Source organism: Aulonocara stuartgranti (assembly GCF_965226115.1).
Source record: "Aulonocara stuartgranti genome assembly, chromosome: 13".
NCBI lineage: Eukaryota > Metazoa > Chordata > Actinopteri > Cichliformes > Cichlidae > Aulonocara > Aulonocara stuartgranti.
This window is the reverse complement of record NC_138949.1, coordinates 10,145,850-10,172,357: the sequence shown is the minus strand read 5'-3', so window position 1 is coordinate 10,172,357 and position 26,508 is coordinate 10,145,850. Positions and strand designations below refer to the sequence as shown.

The 26,508-nt window shown below is 40.7% G+C and overlaps 4 protein-coding genes across 4 annotated transcripts; 2 read left to right on the top strand and 2 right to left on the bottom strand.

Moving 5' to 3' along the window:
* Positions 1 to 483: 483 nt before the first annotated feature.
* cox5b2 (cytochrome c oxidase subunit 5B2) lies at positions 484 to 2,116 on the bottom strand. The gene is made up of 4 exons (XM_082556591.1): positions 1,920 to 2,116; positions 1,019 to 1,089; positions 840 to 939; positions 484 to 734 (listed from the first exon to the last, which is right to left on the bottom strand). The coding sequence occupies exons 1-4, from the start codon at positions 2,014 to 2,016 to the stop codon at positions 622 to 624; spliced, it is 381 nt and encodes a 126-aa protein (XP_082412717.1). The 5' UTR covers positions 2,017 to 2,116; the 3' UTR covers positions 484 to 621.
* Positions 2,117 to 9,143: 7,027 nt separating this feature from the next.
* dnajc12 (DnaJ (Hsp40) homolog, subfamily C, member 12) lies at positions 9,144 to 13,372 on the bottom strand. Its single transcript, XM_082558179.1, has 5 exons — positions 13,044 to 13,372; positions 12,462 to 12,540; positions 12,055 to 12,194; positions 11,830 to 11,974; positions 9,144 to 10,923 (listed from the first exon to the last, which is right to left on the bottom strand). Exons 1-5 carry the CDS (start codon positions 13,119 to 13,121, stop codon positions 10,841 to 10,843), a joined length of 525 nt encoding a protein of 174 aa, XP_082414305.1. The 5' UTR covers positions 13,122 to 13,372; the 3' UTR covers positions 9,144 to 10,840.
* Positions 13,373 to 13,764: 392 nt separating this feature from the next.
* On the top strand, positions 13,765 to 21,663 carry sirt1 (sirtuin 1). Its single transcript, XM_082558178.1, has 9 exons — positions 13,765 to 14,210; positions 14,639 to 14,761; positions 14,939 to 15,174; positions 15,277 to 15,429; positions 18,259 to 18,406; positions 18,501 to 18,580; positions 18,982 to 19,165; positions 19,288 to 19,812; positions 20,022 to 21,663. The coding sequence occupies exons 1-9, from the start codon at positions 13,805 to 13,807 to the stop codon at positions 20,312 to 20,314; spliced, it is 2,148 nt and encodes a 715-aa protein (XP_082414304.1). The 5' UTR covers positions 13,765 to 13,804; the 3' UTR covers positions 20,315 to 21,663.
* A 345-nt stretch (positions 21,664 to 22,008) lies between these two features.
* Positions 22,009 to 26,381, top strand: cacul1 (CDK2 associated cullin domain 1). Its single transcript, XM_082557878.1, has 8 exons — positions 22,009 to 22,691; positions 22,841 to 22,967; positions 23,146 to 23,248; positions 23,330 to 23,425; positions 23,553 to 23,655; positions 23,804 to 23,893; positions 23,994 to 24,132; positions 24,213 to 26,381. Exons 1-8 carry the CDS (start codon positions 22,370 to 22,372, stop codon positions 24,250 to 24,252), a joined length of 1,020 nt encoding a protein of 339 aa, XP_082414004.1. The 5' UTR covers positions 22,009 to 22,369; the 3' UTR covers positions 24,253 to 26,381.
* Positions 26,382 to 26,508: the final 127 nt, after the last annotated feature.

The window sequence follows — 26,508 nt, the reverse complement described above, 5'->3', positions numbered from 1 at the left end:
CGGGCACACAGCCATTTCCTATTCACATCCTGCAAGTGGAGGGGCTCATGAAAGCGGTAAAGACAGCCAAAGTAATTATTTACGCCAAAATCTAGACGGTAAATAATGGCGATTTTTTTAGATTTCACATTTACAATATCACTTCATTCTTCCAAAGAAGGTGATTTTTCCCTATGATTGGCTAATTGTTGACACAATGACACATTTCTTCAAGGGCAACTGTTGAGGTGTCAGAAATGTAGTCGAAAGCGCAATAGAAACCTTTGAGGGGCAGCCAATCAGAAATAAAGTTACCTTAAAGTCAGAGAGATGAAATCTGAGGGCCTGCATTAAGGTAGAGTATAAGAAAAACAAAGCTGCTGTGATGAATTAAAATATGTTGGAAATCAGAATAATAGGTCCCCTTTAAATTCCAGCTTATATAGTAAATTAACCTTTAATATTTTAACTGTCTGTTCCCTCATGAAAATACCCATCAACACATTCCACTTCAAGTCACAATTTAATCATAAACTGTACAAGTTGAATGATGTGCACACACTGCAGAATATGGCCTTAAAGGAGGCAAATACACTTGTCTGTTGTTGCCCAATTTGGGGGCTTTGTGTGTTAGTTTTGGTATCAGTGGGGCAACTCGTGATGGACAAGCTTATAGTGGGAACCACAGGAAGGACAGCGCTGGGCCTCTCCCTCATGAAGCCAGAACCACACAATAGCAGTGTTGTCTTCCTCACCTGCAAAGATTTTTAAAAAGTTATAATTAAAAAAGAAAAAAAAGTTTTTAACACTGGTAAAACAGATTCATAAAGGGGAAATTGTATTCATTATGCATCACTTACAGAGACATCCCACCAGCCTCTTGGTTCCAATGCCTGGCACAATGTGAGGGTCTTCTTTGGTACCAGCATAGTGCTTTGGTTTCAGGATGCTGTAAGGGTCCTGTGATGTAAACGGGAAAAAGAAAAAAATTAGCTTATGTGCAGTTCAGGTTCATTATCATATGTATACAGTAGCCTACCTTTCCCTGTTTGAGGGCCTGGAGGGTACGGCGCTCCAGCCCAGTGGCCTGTTCTTCATCTGTTGGTATGCCTGAAAAATTAAATAGCAAAAAGGTTTCTATTAAAAAAATGAATAAATGATAATAATATATACAAATAATAAACAAAAAAAATCTGTATTTGATTCAGCTGCTTAAAAAAAAAAATCAGTTTTATATTAAAAGCCTATAATAACTTGCTTAAATCTTACCTCTTGCATATGGCCTCCGCACACTAATAACTAAAAAGACTAAAACTAACACAGAAACCAACACTAAACGTCTTCTAAGAACAAAAACTAAACTAAATTAAAAAGAAAAGCTCAAAACGAAATAAAAATTATAACTAATTAGAAAATACAGAACTATAATAAACTCTGTAATGAGTGCGGGCAAGCCTGCACGTCAGCATTGGACGCCTCCCACAATAACACACTCCTGTCCCCTATCAGGGTGCTGGCACCTGCCCAACGGAGTCTGCCAAAGGAGGTGGGTCTATCAAAGGCCTTTCCACTCGCTAAAGTCCAAATGACCTTCATTTTTTTTAAGGTGTACTTTATAGTCGTATTTAGGTAGGGGTTTTGTGTATCTCAAAGCACTTAGGCCTCCCACAAATATGTTTTACTTCTGTAAATAAATATGTACACAGGTGTTTCTTTTTGCTGTAAATAAAACACTGGCGGTAGCTAGCTAGCACGTACTGCAAACTCCTTGTTACTAACTTGTCAGCTACCAAACTAAACAATAAAGACGCCGCTAAAATTGCCAATATAACCAGCCTTTCGCTTTTCGCACTAAGTCGAGTGAGCGGTGACAGCTGTGGCTGTAACGCACTCCGGAGGCCTGTGAAGTCACGTCTCCTGTCGTAAATACGGAGTCCTACCTCTCACTGTGGCCATTGAACGGTGCAGCGGGGCCAGCACGCCGCTCCTCAGCTGCAGTGTTGTTGTACAAGCTCGGAGAAGAAGACGTCCCGCCATTATAGTGCCTTTTTCAAGTACAGTGAATGACCTGACTCTGCTATAAACCGGACTGAAATGACCCCACTACAACCGCCTGAGTGACGGGTGCGCGGGCCAATGAGCAGAAGCGCAGCTGATCCGACCAATCAGATTCAGCAGTGGGAGGCACGCTCTACGGGTGGTAAACACCGCTGTATACTTTATTATAGAAAAACGTAGTTTCATTTTTGTTATGTAAAAAAACAGCAACAAAAAAAAAAAAACACTTTAAGATAGCACCTGTTATTGTAGTTATTTAGTTTACATTTCCGTGCAATTACAAGGGAAGAAGGAACCATCAAACTCAAAAACCAAATGTACAAACCATACACGGGCATTTGAAATTGCAGTGCTCCCACGGACCTCAGACTTACACTTAAACAAACATAAAAGATAAAAATTAAAATCTTATGTACATAAGGTTTGCTCCCAACACACATAGGTGTTTACATCAGCGCTGTAATTTGCACTAATCAACTGAACAACTACTACTGTTATAACTTGCACATTATTTTTTCTCAGTTTATATATACTGACATATTGGAAGTTACATTTACCTTTTGATGCACAGATACAATGCACAATCTGTACATTTTCTAAATATTCTTAATTATTTAAACATCTTCCAGTACCCTGCTCTGTTTGCGCAATAAAACCTGGGTTTTCCACTTTCATCTGTACTTCGATCTTAATAACTGTACAGTACTCTGTTTTTGTACATTGTCCATGATGTAAATATGTGTTTCTGTAAAAAAATATATATATATATATTGTGTGTTTTTTTGTAGAGCAGAAGCAGTCAGCTCATTTGAGGGTGAAAACAAACTCAAACAAACTCAACAAACAGACGGTCTTTTTTGCTGCTGTTACAATCAAATTTCCCCTTGTGGGACAATTAAAGGATTTTTCTATTCTGTTCTATTTGTAAAAATGTGCTATATTTCCCTATGAGGTGTGGTATTTTAAATCCTTTTACCACTGTGCTCGAATAAATATAGACCAGCAGAAAGAAAGAGAAAAATGCTGACAGAGGTACTCTGCAGTGGAGAAAGAAGAAACTTGTTGAAACGTTGTTTCTTTTATTTTTCTCCTGTGATCCAGATGGAGGCGGTGATGGACCAACAAACATCAATACTCACATGCTGGCTCACATGGTGATGACAAGAAAAAGAAGGTGTTACAAGCTGTAAAAACGTGATGTGTGAGTATATATGAGGAGAAAGAGCGTAAAAAGACTGGGTCCCGCTGTATTACTCAGGCTGCACTACAGCGTCTATTCACAGGCGCGATCCCACTACTGAGCGGCACGGGGGCTTTGACCTGCTCCGTTTCCGACCTGGGCCGGTGCACCCCTCCTTAGGCGACCTGGTGGTCCCGAGCTCCCCCAGGAGCACCATATCGATACCGAACTTAGTGCGGACACCCGATCGGCATAGTCCGCTGCAGCTCAGAGCTCCTGAGCTCAAACGATCCGCCAGCCTCAGCCTCCCGGTAGCTTGGATTACAGGCGCGCGCCACCGCACCCGGCAAGAGGCGCCCTCGTTTAAGCAGACTTTAAGGTTTACACACCTGACGTCATCAGGAAACTGCTGCAGATAGCAGCCAACAGCAGCCGTAAAGGTGCTGCTCAACACACAGTCAACACACAGTTACTCATTTAAAATGTCTAGGTTTTAATAAATACAACCGAATCTTACAACCAAAGTGGTCATCTCATGTAAAAATATATAAAAATTCATTATTGTATATAGTAAATATTAAGTCTAATATATGCCCTAATAAGCTATAGTACTTTTTCCTTTGGGAAGGTACCATGTGTGCAGTCTGCAATTCTGTTGCGGAAAGATGTTGAATCTATTTATTTACTGTAGAAAAATAATTGGTTTCTGTGCATTTGTTTTACCCTGGCAATAAATTAAAGTCGATTACGTTGATTAAGCATCATTAGGCGGAGGGTGGGGGGCGGTTCCCTATTTTTGCTGGGAGTTGGCAACTCTGCTAGTTAGGTATATGTAATTATTGATTAGGTTGTTTGATATTTCCGGTAAGTACTGTTTAAAATACCAGAATAGGGAGGATGGTGTAGGTTTAAGTTTATTAGATTGATACATATATACCAACAGGACAGCACACATCACTGTCACAACAGCATTTGTTTTCATTCAGAGGCTTTATGGCTTTTCCTGTAATTCCTGGTGGGCTGTTCTCTAGTCAAAATGCCCGGGCTGATTTTTTTTGTCCCAGTCCAGTCCTGCGTGTTCATCAAAGTCAATCACTGAAAGAAAAAAAAAGTTCACCGTCTCTTTGAATTTGCAGTGATGGTCATTGCTACTCCCCTCCAGTTGGAGGCGCTGTTGGACCAACAAACAGCGGTGGTTTTCAATGGAACGAGAGGACAGAGAGACCGTGTTTGACGCTTTTATAAGCTGTAAAAACGTGATGTGTGAGTGTGTGTATATTTCTGTGGAGAGGAGAAAGAGTATAAAAAGACTGGGTCCCGCTGTATTACTCAGGCTGCACTACAGCGTCTATTCACAGGCGCGATCCCACTACTGAGCGGCACGGGGGCTTTGACCTGCTCCGTTTCCGACCTGGGCCGGTGCACCCCTCCTTAGGCGACCTGGTGGTCCCGAGCTCCCCCAGGAGCACCATATCGATACCGAACTTAGTGCGGACACCCGATCGGCATAGTCCGCTGCAGCTCAGAGCTCCTGAGCTCAAACGATCCGCCAGCCTCAGCCTCCCGGTAGCTTGGATTACAGGCGCGCGCCACCGCACCCGGCAAGAGGCGCCCTCGTTTACGCAGACTTTAAGGTTTACACACCTGACGTCATCAGGAAACTGCTGCAGATAGCAGCCAACAGCAGCCGTAAAGGTGCTGCTCAACACACAGTCAACACACAGTTAGGGGAGACCGGGGATAGTTGTAACGTGGGTCAGTTGTAACACTTCCAATTTCTCCAATCAGGGCTAAGTTTCAAATGATGCGACTCATCCTGTGCATGCCCAATTCAGCTCTGCTATCACATGTGAAAAATCAGCACATTTTGTCAAACACAGACAATTTAACACGAAAAAAAGTAATTTGTATGCCAAAAAGTAAGTTTTTCTACTTTATTTCAATTTCTAATAGCATTATCTGCTTTGCAGTTAAACTCATCAAACTTAAATTGTGTTATTTGTATGTCTATGGGGATATATTCTGTGTAGGTCTTTAGTGCTAATGTTTTAGCCGTTGGCTGTAATGTTAGCTAGTTCATGGCTATAGGAGTCTGGGTCAGTTGTAACAGCAACAGTCTGGGTTAGTTGTAACAATGCAAATGTTACAAGTTGCCACACTATTACTTTAACTTATATTAAACAAGTTGGGGCAACGACATCAGCAGAGAGAGGTTCACTGGTCGCATTTGTATATGTGGTTAATGCCATTGGCAACACAATTCCTCCACTGTTTGTGTTCCCACACATACATTATGCAGACCACTGTGTCAGAGATGGACCAGTAGGAAGTACTGGTAGTGGAAATAAATCAGGATGGGTGCAAGAAACAGATTTCCTCATCTTTCTGAAGCACTTTGCAAACCACACCAAGGTAAGCCATGATAAAAAGTAATGGAATTGCGATGCTGGTGAACAACTACATTTTTTCAGCTTCATTGTTATGTTCAAAATTGGTGCAAGAGTTGTAGGTTATAATGCCCACTGAGCCAATGAGGCCAAACTCAAGGAAGACCAATCAAAATTAATGAAATATTCAGTTGCAGAAAATTCCAGAATTTGTCTTTTTTGGGGGGTTGGAATATGTTCAAAAGCTAGATTTCTGCATTCTGTCACACACACACAGCTACATAAATGGCTCTAAGTGCATTCATGTGTTGAATAAACAAAGATTACATGTTAATATTTTGTTAGTACCCTTATTTCATTGTGTTACATTTCACCCCGGGATATGTTACAACTAACCCAGACTATGGGGTTAATTGTAACATTTCACTCTTTGTGTTTGAGACCATACCATGCAATGGGTAATTGTGCTGCAGAGAAAATAGCTGCACTATTTAATAGCAGAGACATGTAAATACTTTGCATTACATTTTGAATCCACTACCTTAAAAGAGCTTCAATTTACAGACAGAAATGTCAAAAATGTTACAACTATCCCCGATCTCCCCTACTCATTTAAAATGTCTAGGTTTTAATAAATACAACCGAATCTTACAACCAAAGTGGTCATCTCATGTAAAAATATATAAAAATTCATTATTGTATATAGTAAATATTAAGTCTAATATATGCCCTAATAAGCTATAGTACTTTTTCCTTTGGGAAGGTACCATGTGTGCAGTCTGCAATTCTGTTGCGGAAAGATGTTGAATCTATTTATTTACTGTAGAAAAATAATTGGTTTCTGTGCATTTGTTTTACCCTGGCAATAAATTAAAGTCGATTACGTTGATTAAGCATCATTAGGCGGAGGGTGGGGGGCGGTTCCCTATTTTTGCTGGGAGTTGGCAACTCTGCTAGTTAGGTATATGTAATTATTGATTAGGTTGTTTGATATTTCCGGTAAGTACTGTTTAAAATACCAGAATAGGGAGGATGGTGTAGGTTTAAGTTTATTAGATTGACACATATATACCAACAGGACAGCGTACATCACTGTCACAACAGCATTTGTTTTCATTCAGAGGCTTTATGGCTTTTCCTATAATTCCTGGTGGGCTGTTCTCTAGTCAAAATGCCCGGGCTGATTTTTTTTGTCCCAGTCCAGTCCTGCGTGTTCATCAAAGTCAATCACTGAAAGAAAAAAAAAGTTCACCGTCTCTTTGAATTTGCAGTGATGGTCATTGCTACTCCCCTCCAGTTGGAGGCGCTGTTGGACCAAGAAACAGCGGTGGTTTTCAATGGAACGAGAGGACAGAGAGACCGTGTTTGACGCTTTTATAAGCTGTAAAAACGTGATGTGTGAGTGTGTGTGCTGTGTGTATATTTCTGTGGAGAGGAGAAAGAGTATAAAAAGACTGGGTCCCGCTGTATTACTCAGGCTGCACTACAGCGTCTATTCACAGGCGCGATCCCACTACTGAGCGGCACGGGGGCTTTGACCTGCTCCGTTTCCGACCTGGGCCGGTGCACCCCTCCTTGGGCGACCTGGTGGTCCCGAGCTCCCCCAGGAGCACCATATCGATACCGAACTTAGTGCGGACACCCGATCGGCATAGTCCGCTGCAGCTCAGAGCTCCTGAGCTCAAACGATCCGCCAGCCTCAGCCTCCCGGTAGCTTGGATTACAGGCGCGCGCCACCGCACCCGGCAAGAGGCGCCCTCGTTTACGCAGACTTTAAGGTTTACACACCTGACGTCATCAGGAAACTGCTGCAGATAGCAGCCAACAGCAGCCGTAAAGGTGCTGCTCAACACACAGTCAACACACAGTTACTCATTTAAAATGTCTAGGTTTTAATAAATACAACCGAATCTTACAACCAAAGTGGTCATCTCATGTAAAAATATATAAAAATTCATTATTGTATATAGTAAATATTAAGTCTAATATATGCCCTAATAAGCTATAGTACTTTTTCCTTTGGGAAGGTACCATGTGTGCAGTCTGCAATTCTGTTGCGGAAAGATGTTGAATCTATTTATTTACTGTAGAAAAATAATTGGTTTCTGTGCATTTGTTTTACCCTGGCAATAAATTAAAGTCGATTACGTTGATTAAGCATCATTAGGCGGAGGGTGGGGGGCGGTTCCCTATTTTTGCTGGGAGTTGGCAACTCTGCTAGTTAGGTATATGTAATTATTGATTAGGTTGTTTGATATTTCCGGTAAGTACTGTTTAAAATACCAGAATAGGGAGGATGGTGTAGGTTTAAGTTTATTAGATTGACACATATATACCAACAGGACAGCGTACATCACTGTCACAACAGCATTTGTTTTCATTCAGAGGCTTTATGGCTTTTCCTGTAATTCCTGGTGGGCTGTTCTCTAGTCAAAATGCCCGGGCTGATTTTTTTTTGTCCCAGTCCAGTCCTGCGTGTTCATCAAAGTCAATCACTGAAAGAAAAAAAAAGTTCACCGTCTCTTTGAATTTGCAGTGATGGTCATTGCTACTCCCCTCCAGTTGGAGGCGCTGTTGGACCAAGAAACAGCGGTGGTTTTCAATGGAACGAGAGGACAGAGAGACCGTGTTTGACGCTTTTATAAGCTGTAAAAACGTGATGTGTGAGTGTGTGTGCTGTGTGTATATTTCTGTGGAGAGGGGAAAGAGTATAAAAAGACTGGGTCCCGCTGTATTACTCAGGCTGCACTACAGCGTCTATTCACAGGCGCGATCCCACTACTGAGCGGCACGGGGGCTTTGACCTGCTCCGTTTCCGACCTGGGCCGGTGCACCCCTCCTTAGGCGACCTGGTGGTCCCGAGCTCCCCCAGGAGCACCATATCGATACCGAACTTAGTGCGGACACCCGATCGGCATAGTCCGCTGCAGCTCAGAGCTCCTGAGCTCAAACGATCCGCCAGCCTCAGCCTCCCGGTAGCTTGGATTACAGGCGCGCGCCACCGCACCCGGCGAGAAAGAGAAGTACTCCTCGGGCTTTTATCTTTCACAAAAGTGACGTCACGAGTAACACAGCGCTATCAAGCGGTGAAAACCGGGTACTGTTATAAAAGGTCTTCCTTTGGTTCTTTTAATTCCTCTTTAGGAACGTTAGTAAGTCGTTCCCTGAAAAAACAAAAGGTTCCCCGGATAGCCAATTAGAAGGATTCATTGAATGTGAAAGACTCCAGGAAATATTATTTCTTTTTTCTTTCTAAATTTCCAGCACTAATAAAACCCCATTGTTTATTCCACATATCTATGTACATGAGCAAATGTCTATGTACTCTGTAATAGGCCAATACTCTGTAATAGGCCAATAAATCATAGTAATTTACTTGGTATTGACATAACTTTTTCCATATAATGTAACCTTCTTTATAAAGTAAAATAAGCTCAAGCCTAGCCTATGAACTGGAAACTGGACTGATTACTTAACACATCTTGATAACTTGGATTAACTCACCAGTAGATAACCACCAGTAAATATGACAGCATTCGGAAACTTTTTTTTTTTATTGTTTAGATTTTAATATATTTCCTCTTCTTTGCTTACAGTCCGCTACATGAATAATAGTCAGTGATACAAATAAAAGAAGGTCACTTGCATTACAAGCATTGGGTTGTCATGCCATCATTTTATTTATGATGAAATGTCTCATAAATACACTCACCAGTCACTCAGTAATGAAAATATCATCACCTAATCACATGGCAGAATCTCAGAGTATTTAGGCATATAAATACTGGATCTGATAGGAAAGCAACACTAACTCAAATAATAACTCATCACAACCAAGGTTTGCAGAAGAACATCCATGAATGCACATTATGTCAAACCTTAAACCAGATAGGCTACAGCAGCAGAAGACCACACCGTGTCCCACTCCTGTCAGCCAAGAACAAGAAACTAAGACACTGCAAAATCTGCCAGATTTGGACAACAAGGGCTTGGAAAAATGTTGCTTGGTCTAATGAGTCGATTTCTGCTAAGACATTTGAATTGTAGGGTTAGAACTTGGTGTAAACAACATGAAAGCATGGGCGGATTGTGGAAGAGACTGTGTCAGCAAGTTCCCTTAAAAGGTTTGTGCTCAAAGCTAAATCTGTGTTACAGAAACTCAGCCTTTGTGTTTTTCATTATAGGAACAAAAAAATTCTGTAGCCTGCTATTTTTAACAGCTACTTTTATAGGTAATCTTAATTTTTTGTTATTATTGTTTATTTTATTTGCGATATTTAACTATATTTATATTAGCTATATTAACTTTAAAGATTTGAAACCTCTGTTCACTTCATATGTTTTGCTACTGAACATTTAAAATATATTTCTTCTGACCGTGCAGTTAAAACAAACTAAACAATAAGTGATTTCATATCTTTACAAAATAACATATTATATTTAGCTATAGACCACATGTTGTGACTTCCTTCTGATAAAGGGTGAACATGCTGTACTAAAGCACAATTGTGGAAAACTTAAGGTTTCAATTCAAAGAATTAGTTTGGTCTCAAACAAAGCTGAAGAAGTCAAAGAATAATACTAATACAAACACAATACATTACAGCAAACAATAATATCACGCACAATCATGCCTCCACTGTATGTTACTGATAGAGATACATATATATGTATTCCATCTCACTGCCCAATAGACTGCCTGTAGGCTTCATATAAGTCTATTGGGCGGTGAGATGGAACTCGTCTCACTCAAATGCCGCCAGATCAAAAAGTATACATCTGGTAGACATTGAGGAAGACATTGTTAGAAAAAAGACAAATTTTTATATGATTCAGTGGTAAAATGATGGCTGAAGTAACATTTTTCTGGCTCTCTTTTCCCATTCACCTGAATGAGGAGCTATTAGTGAGGACACATTAAATAATTCAAACATGACAGAAATAAAATGAGGAAGCAATTTGGTGCCAGAATATGTGTCTCTACAACAAACTGTAGGGAAGGTACACACCACGGAAGAAAAATAATATTAATAATAAAGAATTTAGCCAAACGTAACATACACCTGACAGTTAGCTTTGCAACAGTCCCACCAATTATTAGGCAAGAGTAAACACAGTGAGACAGTTACTGATGTCACAGCTGCACAACAACTAAACATACTCTATAAAAGCTGGCATTACAATAAAATGGTCCCAAGTCTAGCAACACTTGGACAACATGAAAGTTTTAATATATTCAGATTTCATAATTTCGGAATTTCCGCAGCAGATTAGATGGAGAGTCACCAGCCCAGCGGAAGCGTCGATGGCAGAAATCACCTGCAGCAATGATAAGAAAAAGTCACTTCACTTCCCTTTATGCAGTTCAGTACTTTTTAAACAGCTACTGTTTACTCTAGAAGAAATTCACATGAGGAACAGTTCAGATCCTTCACTGAGTACTCAAGCCTGTTGTGTACTCGGCTTGAGTATCCGGTAAGCTGTACTGATGCTCGTGGAGGAAAGTCTATAATCATAGCTGTGTTTCAGCTATAGTAATACTGACTTGCAAGTGTTTATCTCAGAGGTTATGACTGACTTCTAACTTTAAAAATTAGTTTCAGAACAAAGTCCTTACAGTGCTCTTTAGCGGCAAATATTTGAAACATTTTGTGGCAGTATTATAAAGGAAAAAGGAATCCACAGCGAGCTTCTGTAGAATCTCAGGAAAACTGCATCAGTCCTCAGGGCTACAGGAAAGTGTCAGCCCTGAACACTGAAGCTAAAAACTAGCTAAGAGGAAACTACTAACATGGTCTCACAGCCAAGTTGTGAATAATTGCTGAACCTGAAATTATAACCAAAATAAAATGAAATCAGTGCTTTAAAGTGGTAGCTTTGAAGTGCAAAGTGCAAAACCTCACAAAACATTGGGTGGGCGTGCAGCCCCTCTTTAATATGAGCACTAAAGAGCTCCTACTTTTATATTCCATCAGCTTAATATAAGAGCAGAGAAGCTCTTGAGCAGCTGTTCTGAATATCCATTGCCTCTCTGCAATGAAATTAGATTGAAAATACACCAAATCATGTCTATCATACTGGTATCAATTAAACTTTTCTCATGTCTGACTTTCAAAAATAAGGATCCTATGGCACTGACCACTTCCTTACTTGTATTTTGTGTGTTGTTATGTATTGCTCTCCAGCAACATCTTGCTTTAAAGAATTGGAATAAATTTCAGTTACCCGAGTATGCCGTGCTTTCACACGAAGATTTCCCCGTTTCCTGCTGCTCACAGTGAAAGCTCTCTGCTTGTGACGTGATGGGGTCTTCTGGTTTGGAGCCCTCCAACATTGGTTCCTTCTTATTTCTCACAGCCCAGTGCATTGACTGTAAACAAATTAGCAGGCTTTTTAAGTGTCAATGGTTGCACAGTGTTTTTAAGAATCTAAAGAGAGGACATTACGTACAGTTTTCACTGAGTCGTTCAAGGCCTGCCAGTCATGGAATGGGATCGTAACTCCGCTTCTTTTCCAAAGATCATAGTTTTTCCTTTTGGTTTCATCGCATAAAACCTCTTTGGCTTCCTGCAGCTTCTGGAAATCTGCCACTTTCACAACAGAAAAAACGGTTTTAATATAAAATTTAGAATTTAATAAAGCAATTTACTGTATACAGCTGTAAGCATCCGCTCTATTAGCATTATTTGCTTTGAAGTTAAGACATCAGAAACAGACATTAACTATGTAAGAAAAGTGTGAATGAAGAGGTAATGAAGGGGTAATAGCACACTTTGTAATACTTTATTGCTTCGGGCTATGAAAAAAAGGTTATATGAAATATGACTCACACACAATTAGTGGTGTGTGTGCATTACCTGCTCTTGGGCTGTCGAGGTGTTTGTCTGGATGACATGCCAAGGCTCGAATCTTGTATTCATTGAGAATCTGTTCAGTCTGCAAGAGAACAAAACAAAACAAACCTCATAGTCTGATGTGATCTAATCAATAAGATCTATGTTATCTTGACCGTGTTATTGACTATTTGAGACCCTCAGCTCTGCCAGTCTATGAGTGTTGCTGATTGCTGAGTAATATATTGAGTGAAAATTGGCGATCACAAGACCACGGTGGATATGTGTGTTGATGTTGATAATCAAAGATTTGTTTTAGTAAGATACATTAAAAAATCACACTGATTGCATATCTAATCTAGTTATACACAAATGAATTTAAATGCTGGCTGGCAGACACTGGATGACGCACGACTAGTTTCACATCAACAGGTCTCTGTTGGTTCAGCCTAATCTGAGGCACACATACATTTTTATTTTCACATTTTTTGACTCAGCAGCGTATAGGCTATTGACCCAAATAATTACTGACTTATAGATCGAGACTATATCCGTTCAGCAACCCAGGAAATAGTCTGAGCCTTAAACCCACTGACGAGAACTTACCGATGACAGTTCATCACATCCCAGTAACCCGTAGTAATCCTCCAAATCCTCAGGTTTACAGCTCAAAACAGCCTCCATAAAAATCTGTCGGAGAAGCACGTATGGCGGACCACAAATGCTGCTGAACGTGATCACAGCTGATCAGTTAAAGGGTTGCCAAAGGGTCCCCCCTCTCACTCACTTACTATAACCAACTAGCTAACTACTAACTGTTAGCAAAGTTTGTCTTAGTATGGTTTTGTCAGCTAGCGTTAGATTTCAGGGATTATTAAACTGTTAAAATTGTCAAGGGAGATCTCTCCTGAGTTGTTGGGAGAGCCCAGCTGCCCCTTTTTACCGTATGACGTACGATGCATTCAAGGGTCTTGATAATGGTCCTGCTTACTAGAAAATTCATTTATTCATCTGGCTAAGAAACAAAGGCAATGGTAGCTTTAGGAAATTAAAAATGTTATATTTTTATGTAGTAAAACTAAATTTCTTTCACATACTTAAGGCTTGTGTGGCAACGAAAAAAGAAAATGACAGATTTGTAACTGGGGCATTAATTAAGCTTTCAACGGCTGCACGTCAATATAAAATCGTTTATATTTACGCGAAACACATCACCGAAAGGCTTGAAAGATTCGTGAGGGCTAACCTATGATTAGAAATCATCCGACAGCACTTGAAGGCAACAATATTTGTTATGGTATAATGTCAGCGACGTAGAGGGGGGCGTTTCGCTCGTGACTACTGGTGGAGAACGAGTCACGTGTGCTATGCAAATGAGCCAGCTGTCCGAGAGGAAGGCTCCTGCTCAGCGGCTCTGCGGGCTGAAGATGGCGGACGGAGAGAACAGTCTCAAAACGGCCCTTTCGGGCGCCTCCGATACGGGGGAACCTCCGGCTAAGATTTCGAAAATCAGTCCAGGAACTAACTATGGACTAAAAGCCGTCGAAGCGGACCAGTTCTCGTGCGTCTCCGCGGCAACTGAGAGCTGGGAGGCGGCGTTGAATTGTGCGCAGCCCGCGGAGAAGGAAGCTAAGCCGGTGATGGCGGTAGAACAGGCCCCGGCAGCGCTAGGCGGAGACAACAATGGACTGGAAGTATTGCTCTCCGACCCTCACAAGCCAGTTGGGAAACTGGACGACACCACTGTCTTTGGCGCAACCGAGGACAGTCCAGGTATAAAAAGAGAAAAACTTTGAGTATTTAAGTGACTTACAGTGAGAAAAATTCTCTTTGCCAACTTAACCGGTGAGCTAACTGGCTCCATGTGAAACAGTTAACTTTGCTAATGTTAAATACAGTAATGCTGTGTGGGTGTCGAGAACTGTGTACTCCTGAAAACGGGAACTTTTCCACTAAATTATATTTCGCTAAACGGAAGTAGAACTCTATCAGTGATCCTGCCAGCACAAATTTGTCCATTTAACTTTTTCATAACCACGCAAAACTTTGAGAGCAACTTAGCGTTTGTTAGCCGGTTGAAAGTTGACTTTGAGAGACTGCGTTCACCGATTTACTTTTGTAACGGGTCGTAGCAGTTATTAAAGAGAGTCGCGACTTATATCTAGTCTTATTTAGTTAATTTTCTCCATGTCTGTACTTAGATTTTCTTGGGCACGATGATCTTCCCTCTAACGGTTTGGCTGTCACTCCGGAGCACATCACTGAAGACGATGACAGGTCCTCACATGCAAGCTCCAGCGACTGGACTCCTCAACCGCAAATAGGTAACTAAGATAATCAGATCATTAATAAACTACAATATCTTAGATTACGCCACTTATAATATGTATTTAGTGTGTATGTATATATTTAAACCACATAATAATTGTTTGCATTGTACAAGTATGTGTGTACAATTTTTGAAATCCAGCCATACTGAGATGTTATGTTCTTGCTCGCAGGTTCCTACAGTTTCATCCAGCAGCACATTAGAGAGACAGATCCAAGGGCCATCCTGAGGGATTTGCTGCCCGAGACTGTACTCCCACCAGATTTAGATGACATGACATTGTGGCAGATCATCATCAACATCTCAGAGCCTCCAAAAAGAAAGAAGCGGAAAGATATTAATACCTTAGAAGATGTAGTCAGGCTACTACATGAAAGTAAAAGGATACTAGTGCTGACTGGTGCTGGGGTATGCATTTTTTACTTTATCATGTAGCTCTACTGTGTAAATTCGATTTTCAGTACTAGTGTTCATTGCATTTCCTTATTATTTTTATTTTATTTGTTGTAGGTTTCAGTTTCATGTGGAATACCAGACTTCCGCTCCAGAGATGGAATTTATGCACGGCTTGCTGTAGATTTTCCAGATCTTCCAGATCCTCAAGCTATGTTTGACATTGAGTACTTCAGACGGGACCCTAGACCGTTTTTTAAGTTTGCTAAGGTTGGTTTTACATGAACAATAGAATAACAATTTGAATGCTCTCTAACAAAGAATTATTAATCTTAATCCAAACCATAAATCTCTTCATGTAGACCATTGCAAGGTCTACATGACTAGTGGATTGTGCACTTTCATTCTGTGAAAGGGTCATTTTGAAAGGGAAACTACTTAAATGTAAGCCGCTTATGAGTTCCTGTTAAATTTTGTAATGTTGTTTAATACGGTGCCCCACACCCCCATGTTTACACCAACTTTTAAATGGAGAATCAGAACCTGTTTTTTAAGTTAACTTAAAACATAACATAATGTTCAGTTAAATTTGACCCATTTTGACATTTGGCAACAGTTAAGAAAAAAAAAAACATATACAGGGAGTGCAGAATTTTTAGGCAAGTTGTATTTTTGAGGAATAATTTTATTATTGAACAACAACCATGTTCTCAATGAACCCAAAAAACTCATTAATATCAAAGCTGAATGTTTTTGGAAGTAGTTTTTAGTTTGTTTTTAGTTTGAGCTATTTTAGGGGGATATCTGTGTGTGCAGGTGACTATTACTGTGCATAATTATTAGGCAATTTAACAAAAAACAAATATATACCCATTTCAATTATTTATTTTCACCAGTGAAACCAATATAACATCTCCACATTCACAAATATACATTTCTGACATTCAAAAACAAAACAAAAACAAATCAGCGACCAATATAGCCACCTTTCTTTGCAAGGACACTCAAAAGCCTGCCATCTATGGATTCTGTCAGTGTTTTGATCTGTTCACCATCAACATTGCGTGCAGCAGCAACCACAGCCTCCCAGACACTGTTCAGAGAGGTGTACTGTTTTCCCTCCTTGTAAATCTCACATTTGATGATGGACCACAGGTTCTCAATGGGGTTCAGATCAGGTGAACAAAGAGGCCATGTCATTAGTTTTTCTTCTTTTATACCCTTTCTTGCCAGCCACGCTGTGGAGTACTTGGACGCGTGTGATGGAGCATTGTCCTGCATGAAAATCATGTTTTTCTTGAAGGATGCAGACTTCTTCCTGTACCACTGCTTGAAGAAGGTGTCTTCCAGAAACTGGCAGTAGGACTGGGAGTTGAGCTTGACTCCATCCTCAACCCGAAAAGGCCCCACAAGCTCATCTTTGATGATACCAGCCCAAACCAGTACTCCACCTCCACCTTGCTGGCGTCGGACTGGAGCTCTCTGCCCTTTACCAATCCAGCCACGGGCCCATCCATCTGGCCCATCAAGACTCACTCTCATTTCATCAGTCCATAAAACCTTAGAAAAACCAGTCTTGAGATATTTCTTGGCCCAGTCTTGACGTTTCAGCTTGTGTGTCTTGTTCAGTGGTGGTCGTCTTTCAGCCTTTCTTACCTTGGCCATGTCTCTGAGTATTGCACACCTTGTGCTTTTGGGCACTCCAGTGATGTTGCAGCTCTGAAATATGGCCAAACTGGTGGCAAGTGGCATCTTGGCAGCTGCACGCTTGACTTTTCTCAGTTCATGGGCAGTTATTTTGCGCCTTGGTTTTTCCACACGCTTCTTGCGACTCTGTTGACTATTTTGAATGAAACGCTTGATTGTTCGATGATCACGCTTCAGAAGCTTTGCAATTTTGAGACTGCTGCATCCCTCTGCAAGATATCTCACTATTTTTGACTTTTCTGAGCCTGTCAAGTCCTTCTTTTGACCCATTTTGCCAAAGGAAAGGATGTTGCCTAATAATTATGCACACCTGATATAGGGTGTTGATGTCATTAGACCACACCCCTTCTCATTACAGAGATGCACATCACCTAATATGCTTAATTGGTAGTAGGCTTTCGAGCCTATACAGCTTGGAGTAAGACAACATGCATGAAGAGGATGATGTGGACAAAATACTCATTTGCCTAATAATTCTGCACTCCCTGTATGTCTTTTAGCTTGAAATTGTTTAATTTTCCTAAAGTAACTTAAAATTTTATCACAAGAACTGTTTGTGTTCCCACCAGATTTGATCAGGCCCCTGCAGGGACGGGAAATTTAAAGGATCGTGGGGAATTCTCCAAACAGTGAAATAGTAAAAGAACACAGGAGTGATCAAATAAGATCCACAAAATAACAGAGGCTATACAGAAGTCAGAGGGTCCCTTATCATAGACACAATATCTGTAATAGGGTGGGAAGGTGGTCCATATACAGTAGTATATTGTGGTACAGTGGGTAGCACTGTTGCCTCACAGCAATACTTTTCCTGGTTGAAAAAATTGCTTAAAGTTCAATAGCTGTGTGGGTGTGTCTTGTAAACTTACACAGCATTTAATGTTTTTATCTTCTCTCTTAAGCACATTGTGTTTACATATTAATAAATGTGCTACATGAATAAAATTGCAATTAAGTACTCCGAATAAAGTACTGTATGTATTTGCTAATAGAGATTAAAACAGATCTCATAAGATGGGTTGGGTCATAACATTGCAAAAGGACCTGAGCTGCCATTTCAGTGAGTGTGAGAAACTGATGTGGAAGTCCCACACATGCCAGGTTTCCTAGCACTGCTTTGAATGCACAGACTAGTTTGCATTAAGCATTTTGTATATATATTGTGTTCTAAGTCAGTTAATACTGCACTCTGAAAAAGGTTTAAAAAAAGGTTTTAAAGATTGATCACTGATTTATTATTATCAAATATATTCAAACCATGCTATGAGGCATGAAATATAAACAGTTATTAAGTGTTTAAATATGGTCCAGAAAAGCCATGGTGGGGGCATATGACTATAGCAATGTTTGCATTTTCTTCACAAGTACTGAATGCATAATTTTATATTACAGGAGATCTACCCTGGGCAGTTTGAACCTTCTCCCTGTCATAGATTTATATCTATGCTAGATAAGCAAAGAAAGCTGCTGCGCAATTATACGCAAAACATTGATACACTGGAACAAGTGGCTGGGGTTCAGCGGATTATCCAGTGTCACGGTGAGTGGTGCATGTGATTGATCCCTCTTGCTTATTTCGTTATTTGTTTTTTTTATAGTTCTTCCCCAGTAATTCAATGTCAATTATATTTTAGGGTCATTTGCAACTGCATCCTGTCTCGTCTGTAAGCACAAAGTGGACTGTGAGGCTATAAGGGAAGACATCTTTAACCAGGTATGTGTTCACTGCAATCTAATCCAGGATACCACTTTTTTGCAGACACTGTTGGATGTTGCACCATCACCAAGGCCAATAATGCAGATACAGATTGCATGTAGAAACATCGTGTGAAAAACCTCTTTAATAAGTATAAGGATTTATCTGTATATATTTGCTGTTAGGGGTCTCAAATATCTACGTAATTACTTGTAAACAAGGGAAACCACATGGACATCAAAAGCTGATAATACCCTTTTTAGTTTTACCTCCCAAACAACCCATAACATAGCTGACTGTTTAAAATATTCCAGAAAGATTGCCTTGTTATTGCTGTGAGTGATTGCCCACCCCATAAAATTTGGATGGTGTTTAGTGGCGCTGTAGTAAATAAATAATACATTAAATTCATCCATCAGGTTGTCCCTCATTGTCCACGGTGTCCAGATATCCCTCTGGCAATCATGAAACCAGACATTGTCTTCTTTGGAGAGAACCTTCCAGAAATGTTTCACAGAGCCATGAAACAGGATAAAGATGAGGTGGATCTCTTGATTGTCATTGGCTCTTCGCTTAAAGTCCGACCGGTTGCCCTCATCCCAAGTATGTTTTATCGAAACGGATTCACTTTTAGTGTCTGTAACATTAAACATACTAACCGATATGTTTCTGTATGCTTTGCATGTCATTCAAACACCGAATATTTGTTTTTCCTCTCTATCCAGACTCCATTCCTCATGAAGTGCCTCAGGTCCTGATCAATCGGGAGCAGCTGCCTCATCTGAACTTTGACGTGGAGCTACTCGGGGACTGTGACGTCATTATCAACGAGCTCTGTCATCGATTGGGTGGAGACTTTGAGCAGCTCTGCTACAACACTGTAAGATTAACTGAGATCACAGAGAAACCCCCTCGGTTACCAGAACAGCCACCAAGCGAGGCCTTGTCTGCTTCGAGTGATGCGACTCAGGAGGAGCAGAAGCGGCACACTACAAACTCTGTAAATATGCCTTCGGAGGAGACAGAAAGTCTGAATGTCACAGAGACTGCTGATAATAATGTTACACCTCTAGAGCCTTGTCCAAATGCTCAGTGTCCAACGGAGAGCACTGAATCTCCAGAGAAAGCAGCAGAAGGTGCGCCAAAAGAGGAGGCACCCGAACGAAAGAGTCAAACCTCCAACCTTGAATTTCGTAGACGTTGCTGGATGAGTCGAGTTAACAGAACTCCAATCAGCAAACGCCTTGAGGGTAAGATTTAGACCACGGTAAACAAGCAAAGCTGCTTTAATGTAACAAATAAATTGATTTTGGATGTGTGACAAAATCGTGCAAAGACATGTTGTGTGTCCCTTTGCTCAGCAGTTTTTTTTTTTTCTCCCTCCATACAACTGTCATAAACAATGAACAGATCCCAGATAGGTGTGCAAAGCTCACTGATCCTCTTTTGTTTTCCACAGCAGGCCAATACCTGTTTCAACCACCAAATCACTATATCTTCCACGGGGCAGAGGTTTATTCTGACTCTGAAGATGAGACGTCGAGCTCCTGCGGGAGTGACAGCGAGGACTCTGAATGCTGTGCTGAAGGGGAGGAAGACGACAGCGAGCCGGAGGATGCCGACGTAGTACCAGCAGTGGATGGAGAAACATGCCTCAAAGACATAGTACAGCACACTGTAGCCACTGAGGCCACGTCAAGTGTGCAGACAGACAATAATTCTGAAAAGACTGAGAGTACCACACACCTTTAAATGTAAATTACCCAGTCAACAAAGCACTAATTGTCTTTTTATAGATATATATAAATATATACATATAAGTTTCATATATTTTTGACTCTTCATCCTTAATATTCAGGGTTTCCTCCAGAAATGTTGTTAGACCCAGTGGTCAAAGGAGATTTATTCTGTTTGGTAGCAAATAATCCAGTCTTTCTCGCTTTTCAAACCATAAGTAGGTAGTAAATAATAGGCTGTATGAGTGGAAGAGCATTAAATTAGACGAAAAAGTCTTGGCTGTTAGCTACACAAATCAAAAAAAGAGTATTAGTTTATCACAGTTCACCTGTTCATTTTTTACTTTCAGGATTCCCTGTTATAACTCTTCTGAGTGTGTGTATTTTTGGGCTAACAAACTGAACAGCTGTAGCTGCTCTTTCATAGATTGAAAGTAAATGTAAATACATTCAAACATGTTTAGTGTTCAGCGGGCCTCTGGGCTGTCAGTATTCTGGTGGAAACCCTGCTCTCGTTTTTCATAAAGTTGAAGTTGTGTGGCAACTTTGTGTGAATATGCAGCAGGTTTTTTTTCCCTCTTCTTTCTTTCTCTGCCCTGTTTGGTCACATGCACATGTGTCTGAAACTACACACTGTATACTACTTACTAAATAGAGTACTGTGGGGTTTTTTTTTCTTATGTTTACTTTCCATGTTCTTTTCTGATTTTGCATTCACATTTTCAGAAATTGAATTATTACTTTAATTTAGATTAAGCTTTAATTTCTACATTGCAGTGACTACAGGCAAATGTTCCAAATGTTATTTTCGGTCCATACAACGACATCACCTGTGGTCTAATAATACTTTTTAGAGCTGGTTCATGCTACCATTAGAAACATCAGTTTGTAAGCCAGCAGCTGATAAATGGTGGGTACTATGAGTTTCAGACACATACATAAATCTTCTGATGGTTTACTTGAACGCACTAACTGCAATATAGAAAGTTCAGTTCTGCCTTTTCATAAGGGTCATTGGTGGAAAAGTGACAGTACTCTTTAATTTTAGACCAAAGAACACTTTATCAACACTCTCCTTCATTGTCATAAGCTTTGTATGTTTAATCTGTCATTTAAAATTTGGGAAAAAATATATAACTATCGACAAGGTGTTCCTTCTGACATGTGGCAGCTACTTTTTATGGTCAAGCCTCTTATTTTTATACTCTGATGTGAGACATACTCATCAAAGGGTAGATGATGGTTTTTATCTGTACAAAGGTATACTGAGTTGTAATAATAAGCCTTAGGAATATATTCACATTGAAAATGGCACTTTTTGTCCTCCTTATAAACCTGGTTTTGTTGCCTGTGTCACTTTTCATTGAGCATTAAGGAGTCTGCTGCCTGCAAAGTGTTGGTATATAGACATAATTGAGCCACTGTGTTGGATACATGTCTACACCAACATAATTCACATGCCATTGACAAGGTAATGTTTTGTTTACGTTTTAAGAAGGAACATTTTTACATCATTCTAGTTGTTATTTCTCATGGAGTTCTCAGTAAAAAATATAGGAAAGAAAAATTTTCTGACCTCTCATTTCTATTATTGCAAACGCATCTGATTGGTGTCAATATCAGTATCGTCAGACATTAACACAGCGCCACCTAGTGTTTCATCCGGCTAGTTCCTGAGTCACGTGAGCTCTTGAAGTTTGGTGAGACGGTGGGGTCCAATTTCAACATCAAATTTGGTGGACCGCATCGGGGGCTTGCGCATGCGTATTATGGTACCTAGTTTTAAATGTGTTTTATTAAGCATTTTAGTTGTCACTCGGCTTATCACATTGTTTAGCTAGCCGCAAATTCACGTATAGAAAGCCAAGGAACATTATATAGCCCTAAAACCTCGGAACTACATTTCCCAACATCCTTTCAGCTGCCCTGTAATACGGCGTGTCGTAAAACTTAAAAGGAAAACGGTGATGGACTCCGCCGGAGACGCCTGACAGTTTTTGTCTTCATCTTTAATTGTTGTCTGAAATGTTCATCTAGCGACGCAGTGCTTCGGTTCACCGGACCAGTGAAAATGGAGGCTATGGAAGATGACAGTTTGGACGTAAAAGACGACCATAACCACAACTACCGCGCGAGCGGCAGTAATAAAGTCCGCACGTATCTTAGCAGCCAGCTGTCGGAGATATCGACGGTCCCGCAGCCCGTCTGTGCGACGGTGCCGGTTGGAGAAGCGGGTACTCGACAAGGGAAACTGTGGTCCGGTGCAACCGGCGGGTCAAAGTTCATGGACTCGGATACAGGCAGCGAGAGCAGCGAAGTCAGCGAGACTGACAGCACCGCTCCGGGAGCTGCTTCCGAGGGAAAATTCGCCCTCGACTCGACTTCCAAGTTCCGTAAGTTCACTCGAAGCAGGGCCCGAGAGCTCACGGTCTCAACGCAGCTCGGCCTCCGATTATGTTAGTAATGTATGTGGAGAGTGATGCTTTTGGCTTCTGTTCGGTCTGACATGAAGGCTTAATTCAGCTCCCCTCTCTTCACACAGTTCTGAATGCAATGGCAGTGGAGGACTACCGGAAAAACCACTGGCCAAACCTGGAAAAGGCAGTTGACCGTCTGCTGATTCAGAATCCCACAGACCACATCTCGGTTTCTTATGCACAGATATACAGGTGAGACAGCACAAGTAAAGGGATGTTGAATAAACACCCCTCTGAACTAGACACCCCCCCCCCCCCCCCCCTCAGATTATGATTTCTGTTGCCATAAGAAGCGCCATATATATATATTACCATGTGATTAACTGAGAATTTTAATATAACCTCAAATGCCTGTCTTTTGTTTTCCTAGTTATGTCTACAAGTGTGTTTGTCAGCAGCACTCTGAGCTGCTCTACAATGATCTGACATCAAAAATAACAGGTCACTTGCAGCAGGTTTCTGCCCATCTACAAGTAAGCAAACCCAAATGCAAGATGTAATCGTACAGCACATGCAGAAACTAAAAAACTAACTCTTTTTGCAATGTTTTGCAGGCTAGCCCACTCGAGAACTTCATTGAAAATTTCAACATTGCACTGACACAATATATAGCTTCTCTTCAGTGTATAGTCCCCGTCTTTATGTACTTGGTAGGTACCACTTATCAGCTTTTTTCCCCCCTTTTTAATCAAATATTTGGCAAATCCCATGCAGGGAAGTGTAGTTTTGTGTTAGTTTGTTACTTAAATTTATGTTTGCACACGCTTCTCTTTTCAGAACAAGTTCTACATTGAGTCCAAACTGAACCGAGACCTCAGAGAGGATCTGATGAAGCTGTTCGCTGATCACGTCGCAGAAAAACACGTGAACACACTGATGCGTGAGTGTACCGCTTCATCTCATGCGCTTTGCTCTGATTAATCACGATGTGATGCAAAGTCACAAAAAGGGGAAATTAAATAAATAAAAATCCTCCCTTTGGTCAAGTCAGTTGACACCATCTTGTCCATTGTGCTCGTTCTTTTCAGCTCTGCTCATTAAAGCTCGGTCCATGCCCTTTGAAGTGCAACCCTCAACAATGGCTAGTGTGGTTAAGGGCCTCTACAGCCTCCGACCAGGTGATTTTAGATAAATTATTTATCTCACACTCCTCTTATTCACAGAATTTTTTTTTTTTTAATTAATTAATTAATTTTTGATTTTGGTTTCCTCTCTCAGAGTGGGCCCAGCTCGCCCCAGATCTCTTCTCCGGGTTTATCCCCCAGATTAACCCTCCTGCTGTAGAGTCTCTGCTGCAAGACTACGCTGCTCATGACCAGAAACTACAGATGGAGCTCTCCATGAATGGATTCCCACGGTCAGTTTTCCAGAGTCTTTAGCATCAAATGAAGACTGAGTCACATCTGCTTTAACTTGGGTCTTGTGCTTGTTTTCCAGAGGTGACCAGTCTCGCAAACGGGCCAGCGAGGACTCGTGATGGCCGGCGTCACTGGATTTGCTGCAGAACTAATACTGTGCCTCTTAAGTCTTTATCACAAGTTGTCTCCCTGGACTAGGTACAACGCTAACAGTGCGTCATCCCTTTTTAACTCGAGGTCACGAAACACTGTGAATAACAAAGACAGCATGATGGGTTGTTGAGCAGAAGGATTTAAAAAAAGGAAAAAGTGGCTCACAGACTTCCATTTTGGTGCTTTCCTTCTGATTTCTTCATCTTCCGCTCATCTGAAGAGTGCCTTCACGGTGTCCGTCTGACTGAATATCATGATGAAGCTGACGATCCATTCCTAACCTTTAACATGGAAGTGTTTTGTGTTGTCTTTGATATACGGGGCTAATTAAGACTCTATTGCTGCTGCTAATAATATTGTTTGTGTGTTAATATCATAAATCCCTTGGTGTCGCCCACATATTGTGTATCTTAGTGGCTACAGTCAACACAAATGAGTGTGGAAAGAAGTGGGAGCTAGGTCACTCAGCTTAGCTATGACTCTCTTCTTCCTGTTGCTTAAAATGTCTTATCATGCTCAGTCATCCAGGTAAGTAATTCCCAAAAAGTTGATTCTGTTCATCTGGATGTAGCGTTTTCAGTGGGAGAAACATTTTTTCGTCACTTATCCCAAGTGACTTCTTCAGTCTCAGCTGAGTGCAGGTTTCCCCAACCAAAGACCATGGTTTTTGATCAGTTGTTGTTGGTCAGCTGAGACTGAAGAAGTCACCGATTGACGAAAATGTTTCTCCCACTGAAAACGCTACATCCAGATGTAGGGGTTATTGCTGTTGCCTTTACTGTTTGGGTAAGCCAGGTTGTATTTTCCAGTTTTGCCAAAGAGGATAACTGTTCTTTTGTTTTTTCTTTAAACACAATGTGTTGGGTTCCAGTTTATGTTCTCAATGTTGTATGCTGTCTGAGTCACTGAGCCATTTAATTTTATTCTTTACTAATAAGTTAAAGCTTTGGTTCACCCACTGGTTTACCCTCAAGTCATTCTGCCTTTAATGACAACTTGTTTGTTTAAGCCTTGCACGTAGGAGGAGGAGGTTGCCGTATACAGGAAGTAACACTGAGTGCCATACAGTTAAAAGGACCACATAATACCATTTGAGGATTTCCTGATTTTATTTTATTTTTACATTTTTATTTATTTTATGTAACCTCACCTTGCCTAAATTTCCCCCTAAATTGCCACCTCCATGTTTGTATTCTTGGACCCAACCAGAGTGGCTCTGCATGATTTCCCATCCAAAAGAATCCCTGTTTATCTTATACTGAGCCTCAGTGCCGCCTGAAGCAGTATTGTTTTTGGGCTCGCTTTCTTTTGATTGGCTGCCGCCGCATGAACAAAAGATTTGAACAGCAAGTAGGAGGGGCTTCAGTCACAGGCCTGCATAGCTGAATGACCGTATTAAGGATATCTGCTTAGAGTGAAATCATAGAGAGCCGGGAAAAAAAATCTGCCTCAAATTAAGTGTTTAAAGCAGTTTGATACCTCAGCCTCGCAGTGGTTACCCGTATGTTCACTGCACTCATGATTTGAAACTCTGATGATGTTTAGTTTGAGCAGTCACCACTGGAACAGGATAATGGGTCCACTTTAACAAAGCAAATGATATGCAAATGTGGTTTTGTGCCAGAGCACATGCTCTTCATGTTGTAAATAGTTTTTGCCTCTCCATACCGGTATGTGTACACTAGCTTTTGTCACAGGTGCGTTTTTTGTTAAACAAGTCACTCGAATAAATGTGTTTGATACAAGTTCCTACACTGTTTTAAGTGTAATTAGATGCTCAGGCTTGCTTTTTGTTTCTATCTCGCGTTACTTCAAATGAACTAATCACAGGACATGATTTCATTATTCTAGCTTTTACAACTGGGTCCTGTCATCAAGCAGGGTTGTTATACAGCTAATGAAGTCAAGAGGAATCTAAATCATTAGGGATGCTGAACACTAGCTGTACTAGATTACATGTCTCACCTTTTAATTTTACATGATGCAAAATTAATTCATGTTTAAACCCACTGTGAATGGCTCAAATACTGTTTCAGCAATCTGTTTTTATCTCAAAATCAATAAAATCCTTGAGTCTTAGTATTTGTAACACTAATGACAGACGCTTACTGTTGTCGTTTCTTTATCTAATGCAAATTCTGTTTGGAAATAGATTTTTATCTGCTCATCTGCAGGGTTCACACGAGTGTGTCAGTGTGTGTTTGTGTGAGTGAGAAAGGTTC

Excerpts from the sequence above, each read along its gene's own strand:
- cox5b2 (XM_082556591.1), bottom strand. The coding sequence starts at position 2,016 with ATGGCGGGACGTCTTCTTCTCCGAGCTTGTACAACAACACTGCAGCTG. Across the intron at positions 940-1,018 it reads AGGCCCTCAAACAGGGAAAG|GACCCTTACAGCATCCTGAA; the intron begins GTAGGCTACTGT and ends TTTACATCACAG. Across the intron at positions 735-839 it reads GAGGCTGGTGGGATGTCTCT|GTGAGGAAGACAACACTGCT; the intron begins GTAAGTGATGCA and ends AAATCTTTGCAG.
- dnajc12 (XM_082558179.1), bottom strand. The coding sequence starts at position 13,121 with ATGGAGGCTGTTTTGAGCTGTAAACCTGAGGATTTGGAGGATTACTAC. Across the intron at positions 12,541-13,043 it reads GATGTGATGAACTGTCATCG|ACTGAACAGATTCTCAATGA; the intron begins GTAAGTTCTCGT and ends GTTCTCTTGCAG. Across the intron at positions 10,924-11,829 it reads TGAAAGCACGGCATACTCGG|GTGATTTCTGCCATCGACGC; the intron begins GTAACTGAAATT and ends TCATTGCTGCAG.
- sirt1 (XM_082558178.1), top strand. The coding sequence starts at position 13,805 with ATGCAAATGAGCCAGCTGTCCGAGAGGAAGGCTCCTGCTCAGCGGCTC. Across the intron at positions 14,211-14,638 it reads CGCAACCGAGGACAGTCCAG|ATTTTCTTGGGCACGATGAT; the intron begins GTATAAAAAGAG and ends GTCTGTACTTAG. Across the intron at positions 18,581-18,981 it reads GGGAAGACATCTTTAACCAG|GTTGTCCCTCATTGTCCACG; the intron begins GTATGTGTTCAC and ends TTCATCCATCAG.
- cacul1 (XM_082557878.1), top strand. The coding sequence starts at position 22,370 with ATGGAGGCTATGGAAGATGACAGTTTGGACGTAAAAGACGACCATAAC. Across the intron at positions 22,692-22,840 it reads CGACTCGACTTCCAAGTTCC|TTCTGAATGCAATGGCAGTG; the intron begins GTAAGTTCACTC and ends CTCTTCACACAG. Across the intron at positions 23,249-23,329 it reads AGGTTTCTGCCCATCTACAA|GCTAGCCCACTCGAGAACTT; the intron begins GTAAGCAAACCC and ends AATGTTTTGCAG.